The sequence below is a fragment of the Populus alba genome, chromosome 1 (genome assembly GCF_005239225.2).
Source record: "Populus alba chromosome 1, ASM523922v2, whole genome shotgun sequence".
Taxonomy (NCBI): Eukaryota; Viridiplantae; Streptophyta; class Magnoliopsida; order Malpighiales; family Salicaceae; genus Populus; species Populus alba.
In genome coordinates this window covers 42,374,005-42,383,877 of record NC_133284.1, presented here as the reverse complement: position 1 = coordinate 42,383,877, position 9,873 = coordinate 42,374,005, and the positions used below count along the sequence as shown (strand labels likewise).

General features: G+C 33.7%; 1 protein-coding gene across 1 annotated transcript; it reads left to right on the top strand.

Moving 5' to 3' along the window:
* Positions 1 to 5,666: 5,666 nt before the first annotated feature.
* Positions 5,667 to 9,272, top strand: LOC118063531 (glutamate receptor 2.7-like). The gene is made up of 5 exons (XM_035077584.2): positions 5,667 to 6,018; positions 6,106 to 7,343; positions 7,484 to 7,790; positions 7,912 to 8,309; positions 8,734 to 9,272. Exons 1-5 carry the CDS (start codon positions 5,754 to 5,756, stop codon positions 9,106 to 9,108), a joined length of 2,583 nt encoding a protein of 860 aa, XP_034933475.1. The 5' UTR covers positions 5,667 to 5,753; the 3' UTR covers positions 9,109 to 9,272.
* Positions 9,273 to 9,873: the final 601 nt, after the last annotated feature.

The window sequence follows — 9,873 nt, the reverse complement described above, 5'->3', positions numbered from 1 at the left end:
TCATAACAAGTAGAATAAAGTGTTTTTATTCAAATGCTATTGGTATGACACCACTATCAGAGGAATCATAGTAGATCCTTACTATGGTCTGGTTGAAATTAACTCAAAATCTAGACTCGCAACATAAATGATGTCTTTATTTTCTCAAAGTAATACCAATAAGTTTATTTTTCCTTTAGAAATGACTGATCAATAGTTGATTGGTTATTCGTTTTAAAAATGAAACCCAAGGGTCGTGTCGAGGTTGTTTAGGAATGAGAATGAAGACACAAATGTGTGAGATGAAAGTCTTTCAAGTTAGTGAGTTGGTTAAATCATATCAAGTTGCTCCTTCAATTGACTTAAAAGAAAATTTGAATTTTCATCTTTTTGATGATAGTCTTGTATTATGTTGACAGAGGAGTTGGATATTGTTTTGAGTTATGGTTGGACAAGCAAATATCAATGAAGATGATGATGATGATGATAATGATATCCACATTGAACAGTACGCAATAAAGTTGATGATGATACGAAGAAGAAAAAATTCTAAATAACTATCAAGAACACAAAAGTGTAAAGCATTTTTTTTATAATGTAAAATTATGGATGATATTTTGTAAGACAAAATATTTATTTTATAATTGTTCACATTGTTATTATGTTATGCGGAAAGTTTTCAATTTAAGCATTTACAAGAGGATAAATAAGCAATACAAACATAATTTTGTCATGCACAATGCATAATCACCAACGCCCGAGCAAATGGATATCGTCCGTCAATATTTATCCTGAGAGTTGCAAAATATTTATTACATTTTGCCACAATCATTGACGTCTATACAAATGGATATCGTCCCTCGTTATTTTACCGAGAGTTGCAAAATATTTACTGCATTTTCCACATTCACTAATGTCTATACAAACGGATACCGTTCATCGGTATGTTACAAAGGAATGATTGTTCGAGTTCTATATCAATGTAGTTGACCAATACCGATGAATGCACCAATAGACCTGTGTGAATTCCAAACTTGTGGGTATTAATGTATTTTTGAATGTGTGTATATACAAACAGACTATGAAAATTATGTACGGTCATTTAAAAATTTTGGTGCGAAATTCAAAATTTACCGACGACATTTGAAAATTCACCAACAAAATAATTAAAAATAATATTATTTAAATAATTTGGTAATGTCGGATAAAATTGCTTTATAAATCCCAGCGACTGCCCGTTCAATTCATTTTTCCTTTCCTTCTTTTCCAAGTTCTCTTTCTCTTTTTTTTTCTCTCTCATTTACTTCAAAACTTTTGTTTTTTTACTTGTAATCTTTAGTTCTATCTTCAACAAATTAAAAGGCATATATTTTCATTTAATATGCTTAATTATTTTAAATTTTTTATTTCTTTTAGTTATTGTTATTTTTGTTGTGTTTTTTTTGTTTTGGTGCATTCTTATAATGTAGATAAAATCTTAAAATAAACATACTATTAAAGGTAAGCATTTTTCATTCCTAAAATCTATAGTTTTATTTTTTGTTGAATTTTGAAAATTGTTAATGTTGAATTTACCATATAAATGGTAATTGAAAAAATAGAATTAGATTTAATTATTTTATCTCAATTTTACTCTATTATTGCTTGCTATGTGTTTGATTATTTCCATTAATTTTAGTTGCTATTGATGAATTTCTATAGATGTTAGTTGAATATATAAAATTCAATGTTAATTTTTTGCTTTATTTTATTGTTAAATTTGTATAGATGTTAGGTTATATATAAGATTTTTCAAGCAGGTTTGAAAACTTTAGGTAGTCTCCAGTATAGGGGAGGTGTTGCTGATTTTTTTAATAAATAATCAAATTTAATTATGTAATTATTCGTATAAATTTATGTAGATGCATAGAATGAAATCAACACCACGTCGTGAGCAGATGGTTGCAACTTGTTCTTCTAGCAGTGAGTATGAACTTATACTTAGGTGTTGATAAAGCAAAGGCACATGAGCCGACTTACGATGTTGCCTCTTCAAGCGTGATTTCATAGCACAAAGGCGATGTGCCATCACAGCAGGGTCAATTCACCCACAAGTACCAAGCACATTGGAAAGGACAACATTTCAATGTAAGTTTGGTTTCGATGTTAGTTTTTTTTTTTACTTATAACATAATTTATGAACAACTAATTAATATTTTATTTATTTTCAGGTTCACAAATATTGAGGCCACCCGAATAATAACATCAACATTTAAATTGTCGATGAAAATTCCTTTATTTTAATGGAATCAGGTTTCCAAACATCTTGATTGGAGACCTTATATCGATGCATGGTTTTGGAATATGAGGCAGTTTTCAATAAATTATTTTTTATAATTTTATATCTCATACTATTTTTATTTTAAATAAATTATTTATACACAACACAAATTCAAATAGGATAACATGCATAACAATGTTGTGAGGAGGGTGTGAGAGAATCACACGACAACTAGATAGCATAAAAAAACAACACAATATTTTGTTTTATAATTTTATGTTTTAAAATCTAATTTTTCACCATGGAAGTAGGTTGCGTAATTTTTGGTATGAAACAAAAAAAATACACGAGAGATAACGGTTTCTAAGGCTAGAATGACGTGGTGATTTGGAGGGATTTCAAATCGCCATACATCCCAAGGGATATATGTCCAAATTATATTGAGCACGTGACGTCTGAGCGGGTTCACACGACGCTCACAGTCCGGTGCCGACAACCAAAATCAGAATCGATAAATTCATGATTCGGTGACCACGCACACCAACACATCATTTCAATCAGTGCACAAGCGAAGCGGATGATAAGATTAATTTAAATGAAATATATCATTAATTAATTTGTTTTTATTTATAAATATATTTAACTTGCAACATTTGTTTCTTATAGACTACGTCATTGGACATGAGTCAAGCCAAATGGAGCTGTTAGTAGAGATGCATGTGCAGAGTCAAGACCGCTAAAAGGGGGTGTAGTTCATTGACAACCGTGCTTAACACTTCGTGGTATGTTCGTTCAACAATTTTATTTTGTAAGTTATTGTTTTTCTTTAATCGAATATGATGATTTTTCTTTTTAATTTTCAGGAGACATATAATAGATGGTTGAGGGAGAGATATAGGGACGATCTTGCAACCCATCCGGATTTTGATCCGAATTTGTGGATGGAGGTAGGATCCTCTAGTGGACCCAATCAAAATCGGGTGTATGGGCTCTCCATATGTGTAAACATATGGCTGAGAACTTGCTAGTTTATTTTTTTTGGAGACATTAAAGGTATATATAGAGATTAAACACGACAGATTGTCAAACGGACATAGGCCGTCGGTATTTCATAGAGAGTTGAAAAATATTTACTGCATATGTCACTATTACTGACATCCACTCCGACGATCATTGTTCATCAGTATTTCACAGAGAGTTGCAAAATATTCATTGCTTATGCCACCATCATCAACAATATAATTTCGTCGATGATGTATCGCTGGAAATATAGATGGAATTATTCCATCGGTATATTTCTAGCGAGAGTTTATTTTTTTGCTTGCTTTGTCAATCTGTACAATCGTCGGTGTTTATTTTTTTTTACCGACAAAACTAGCAACAGAAAGCAGAATTACTGACGATCTATATACTGACAGACGTGTTCCGTTAGGGAAGTCGCCGATAAATTGTTAGGAAAATTCAGTTGGTAAAACTGTTAAATGTTGTAGTGATTTCTAGCAAAACAATCCATTATGGATTTTTTTGGACCCTTTGATGATTAATTTGTTACATTTATGAAGAGTTGTATAAATGTAAATTCAATTCTAAGAACAATAATTGTTCTTAGTATGTGATAAATGTTGATAATTAGTTGTAGGAGAGTAAAAGATCATAAACTCTTTTCTTGAGTTGTTCAGAGTGTATTTATAATATTTTTCCTTTCCTCTTTGAGAGGTTGTAAGTCTTTTTCTTCTTCATCCAATTGGGAGGAAGATCCTTACAATAAACATTAATATTGATTATGAATGTCTCCTTACATGACATTAATGTTAAAAGTGTCACGTGCTTATAGAAAATGGTTCTATGTTAATCTATATACAATATTAATGTCGAAATCAACACTAATATTAATTTGATGTAAGGGTTGTCTTTAAAGGACATTTTGGTTGACTAGGGAGTACGGAGATGATAACCCTAGATTTCCTTTTTAGGTGCTTGTATTTAAAGAAAAAACCTAGGCCTAGAAGGTAGTTGGTTATTGTAAGATAACGAACTCATAGGTGGTTGGTTCTAGGAGGTAACCAAGCTCAAAGGAGTTGGATCTCGTAAAGTACTGGACCCACAAAAGCTTGGGTCTAGCATGTAGTTGAGCCCTATAAGGTTGGGTCTAGTAAGATACTAGACACATAGGTGCTTGAGCCTAGCATGTAGCCAAGTTCAAATGAGTTGAGTTTGGGAAGGTGCCAAACTAATATCAACTTGGGTTTGGCGCATAGCTGATCTGAAAAAAATTGAGTCTGGTAAGATGCAAGACCCACAACTGTTTGGGCATATAGTCTAGCTCGAAAAAGAGGAGGATGTTATCTTTGCCAAACCTTTTTATCATGGGCCTTGGCTTTTGCTGATCTTCTCCTTTCTTTTGGTCCATTTTGTTTACAGGCTTTTGTGAAAAAGCTTTTAATATAAAATATAATGATCCATCAAATATTTTTCTTACATATAATGATAGAAAACTTAGAATTTATAAAAATTATAATGGTAATATTAATAATAGTTCCCTTTATAAATCTCACATCCTCCAAGAATATTATTTTAATTATACTTATAAGAAAATTATTAAAAAACATTTAAAGACGGTCAACCATTTACAAAATATAGTAATTTTATTTTCTAATTATTAAGCACTTAATCAATTCATGAAAAAAAAATAGTAAAAATATTAAGTAAATGAATGAGTAATACATGTGTGAAAACTAGTATAAATGGTCATTGCATAACTATTATTGAATTTTCTTTATTTAAAACATGAAAATACTTGAAATTAGGAGTCAACCCTAAACTATTGAATGGGTGGGTAGGTATATATTAACTTGAATCTAAACATAATAAAAAATTTGAAACAACTTAAAGAAGTATTTGTCATTTAATGTTCTGATATCAAAAATAAATTTAAAAAAATAAAAAATATATTTTAATATATTTTCAATTTGAATACTAATTAGTTACTCATAATTTTATTTTTTATTGTCATATTTTTTTTATATTTGAGGATAAGGGTATTCTCAATTAGCTTGTAAATCAACGGAAAATAACCCTTGAAATTTAATCTTTGTTGACACGCAGATAGCCAAATAACAATCTATTGAAATTTGTAGCTGTCGGGATTTGCACCAAGGCTTTCGAATTTAAATTTTGCGTGTCCCATTGATCACCTTGTTTTATATATATATATATATATATATATATATATATATATATATATATATATATATAAACAGTTCTATTTTTAAAATGCTGTTTTTTACGGTGTAAAAAATCGGCGACAAAAAATAGTAGGATATACTTGCACACAATATTTAATGAAATGATACAGGAAATGGATGAGAAATATAGTCCATATTATAAACCCTGAATAAAGGAGAAAAATCTAAAGGTTGAAAGTTGACGAAGTCAAATATAAATTGAGATCTAGGCCAACAAGTATGGATAAAGAGAATCAGCTCTAGTACTTTGTTGTTTCATTGAGAATACAATGGGTAGTTTGCCTCACGCCTTCTCGCTGTTCGCTCTAATTTTGCTCTTGACATCCGGTACAGGAGCCGATCAAAGCACCAAGACACAGGCTATTTTCAAAGGAAGTACTGGAATAGGAGCTATTGTGGATACAAGTTCCCGTATTGGCAAAGAAGAAATAGTTGCGATGGAAGTTGCAAAGGAGGATTTCTATGGCTTCGGAAATCTAACATTTTTGCTTATAAACGACTCTCAAAAGGATACCATCCATGCAGCTCTTGAAGGTAACTATATGTTTTGCTTTTGAAATAAGTATCGTTTGCCTTAAATTAAGATAAATCCAAGCTCACATCTGTGCGTTGCTCATACAGCTAAGGATCTTATCGACACACGACAAGTACAAGCCATTATAGGACCACAGACATGGGAAGAGGTGTCATTAGTTGCTGAGATTGCCAGAGAAACACAGGTTCCAATTCTTTCTTTTGCTGACACAGCTCCAGAATGGGCGACTGGACGATGGCCTTCTCTACTTCAAGCTTCACCTGATAAGCGTGCTCAAATGAAAGCTGTAGCTGCTATTGTGCAATCGTGGAACTGGCATCAGGTCATTGTGATATATGAAGATACAGATTCTTCAGCAAGGGGAGTCATACCACATCTACATGATGCCCTTAGAGAAGTTAATTCACAAGTAAGCCAATTTGTAGCCTTCTCTCCTTCTGCTTCTTCTGATTCAATGTCCAAAGAGCTTGAGAATATCAAAAGCAAGCAGTACTGTAGAGTCTTTGTTGTTCATTTGTCCTTCAAATTGGCTGTGCGGTTATTTGAAATGGCAAAGAAAATGGAAATGATGCAAAAGGACTATGTATGGATCACAACAGATCCCATTACAAGCCTTGTCCATTCCTTCAATGCCTCTGTAATATCCTCAATGCAAGGAATTCTAGGAGTCCGGAGTTACTTCCCTAAAATGGGACGGCATTTCGAGACTTTTAATCAAAGATTTAGTACACGTTTTAGCAGAAAATATCCCCGAGAAGAAAAGAAAGAGCCTGGGATTTACGCCGTGCAAGCGTATGATGCTATGAGGACAATAGCTCTTGGATTAAATAAGACCGGAAGTAAAAGGGGAGGGAAAGAGCTGTTGGAAAACATTTTGGACGCAGACTTTCCTGGTTTATCAGGTAAAGTTAAATTCAAAAACCAGAATGTTGCTGCAGCAGAAATATTTGAGATCGTGAATGTAATAGGAACGGGTTACAATGAAATCGGGTATTGGTCCAATGGATTGGGATTCTCGGAGAACATCCATGAAAATTCTAGGTATGACTTGTCGATGATTGATTTGGGGCAAGTGTATTGGCCAGGGGGGCCTAGGTCTACTCCAAGAGGATGGACTGCACTGACAAGTGCTAAGCGATTGCGAATCGGAGTGCCTTCCTTTTCAGGCTACAAAGAATATGTGAAAGTGGAAGGAACGAATTTCTCTGGTTTTTCAATCGAGGTCTTCAAAACAACTGCAGCAAGCATGCCAATCTTTCCGCCATACGAGTTCCATGACTTCAGTGGAACTTACGACGAACTTGTAGAGCAAATTCATCTAAAGGTAAGAGGCAGCATGATAGAGTAAAATGATTAATTAAATTTTCATTAATTGATCATGCATGCACGCATATTCTGAAAAAAAAAAAACATTTTAGACTAATCATACCTTGTTGTACTTGGATTTTTTGCCCACAACACCAGAAATTTGACGCAGTAGTTGGTGATGTGGAAATAGTTTCAAGCAGATACGAATATGCCGAATTCACCAATCCATATACGGAAACAGGATTGGTGTTGGTCGTCCCGGCTCGTTCGAGCAGTAAAGCATGGTCCTTCGTTAAACCATTCACCCCAACCATGTGGATTTTAATCTCAGTGATTACAGTCTACAATGGTTTTGTTGTTTGGTGGATAGAGCGAAAGCATTGTGAGGAACTACAAGGCTCCATCACAACTCAAATTGGGATCATGATTTGGTTATCCTTCAACACTCTTTTCTCCTTGAATGGTAAATTAAAGGTTTTAGTTCCAATCAGTTTCCTTCTTTGATTTGAACTTTTGAAAATATATAACCAATCCTTTAACAAGCAATTAATTAACAATATCTTGCTGACAACAATTTGATTTAGGGCCAAAGCTTCATAGCAATCTATCAAGGATGTCAGGGGTGGTGTGGCTGTTTGTGGCTCTAATCATCATCCAGACGTACACAGCCAACCTCACAAGCATGCTAACTGTACAGAGGCTTGAACCCACTATACCAAGCGTTGAAGAACTATTAAATAGCAATGCAAAGGTTGGATATTGTACAGGTTCCTATATGGAAAGATATTTGGCGGAAGTTTTAAAATTCAAGAGCCAAAACTTGCTGCATTTTCGGTCAGCAGCAAATTATGCTAAAGGCTTCGAGGACAAGAATATCTCCGCTGCCTTTCTTGGAACTCCCTATGCCAAGATATTCCTTGCAAAATACTGCAATAGCTTCATCCAAATTGGACCAACGTACAAAATTGGAGGGTTTGGATTTGTAAGATCTCTCGCTCATATTTATTAACCTTTTCCATTCATTAATAATTTTCCTGAAGTTACTATTGCTAATTTACATTCTTACGGGCCAAACAAAAATATGCATATAGGATTAGTTCAAAATTGGAGGCTTTTTGTTGACTTTGGAGGTAGGTTGGACCCCAAGTTACAAGCTGTTTAGTTTGACCAAAGGAAACTAACAATGAAATCTTTGATTTTGAACTAAATTAGCAGGAGAGAGATCACTTAGATAGGTTCAATGAATCATTAAATAGAAATTGAATAAATTAGTAGGTTCTGGTAAAAGATACATGCCTCATCTCAGGCTTATATACTAACACGTCCAAATATATATATATATATATATGAATTAAACATGATCCTATGTAGTGGTCACATTTGTACATGGTTAATTTGTTTACCAGGCGTTTCCGCGTGGATCTCCATTACTTGCTAGCGTGAATGAGGCTCTACTGAAAATATCAGAAAATGGAACGCTACAAGAACTAGAGAAGACATGGATTACGCCACAAAAATGCCCGGAGATGCAGAGTGAAAGTTCCAGCCTTGGTCCCAGTGGCTTCCGAGTACTTTTCTTCATAACTGGAGGCACAACAACAATTGCCTTCGTCATATACGTTTGTCGCTCTAATTTGGTGAGGCATAAAAACATACGGGGAATTATCTCAGCTGTAGTACTGAAACGTTGGTTCTCTCTGAGTAGGCACTTCACTAGAAGAGTAGCCAACGCAGAAATTCCTACAAATGGTTTTCCAGAGACTCCAGTCCCGCTGGCTTGAATTTAGCCATAGAAAGCCGTTGTTGCGAGGAAAAATCTAACAAAATTGATGAAGCTATGCAGATTTATACATTACTGTACACGTTGCACGTGAATAGAATACAAATTAGATAATTATCGTGTAATTATGTGATTTTCACTTTCCCTCTATTTTCTTTTCAATCCTCATTGCTTCTATTTTACATCGTGTAAAAAAAAACAGAAAAACAAATTTAGATTATTTACAGAATTACCATTATATTTTAATTAATAACTATAAAATATTTATATACATATTACAGCTTTTGTCATCAAAATATTATTATAAAAAAAAAACCTAAAACTTTCACAATTGAGATTTCATCAAATTGTGCATGCAAATCAAACCCATTCACTATCATGCTAAAAGTCAAAATAATATTATAATATTGCGTTTTTCATATTGTGCATATGCTAGTTAGCCCAAAGAACATCATCACTACCATGGCTAGTGTCACATGGATAAAATTTCGTCACACTTTCAATCCCAGCGCGGCAGTCTAGTCCCGTTACTAGACTCTGTGTTTGCCTAGAGTCTAAGTGTTTCACACACCCAGAGGTTCTCTCCACAACTCTTCCCAATTTCGGCAACAAGGAACACAAGTTAATGATCACACAACACAATCACAATACAAGTAAATTACAGGAAATCACCCAACCTTTATTATTCCATCAACAAAGGAAATACACAAGAACAATGTATGTGTGCTATGCACAATCCGTTTTCTACTCTACTGCATGCTACACA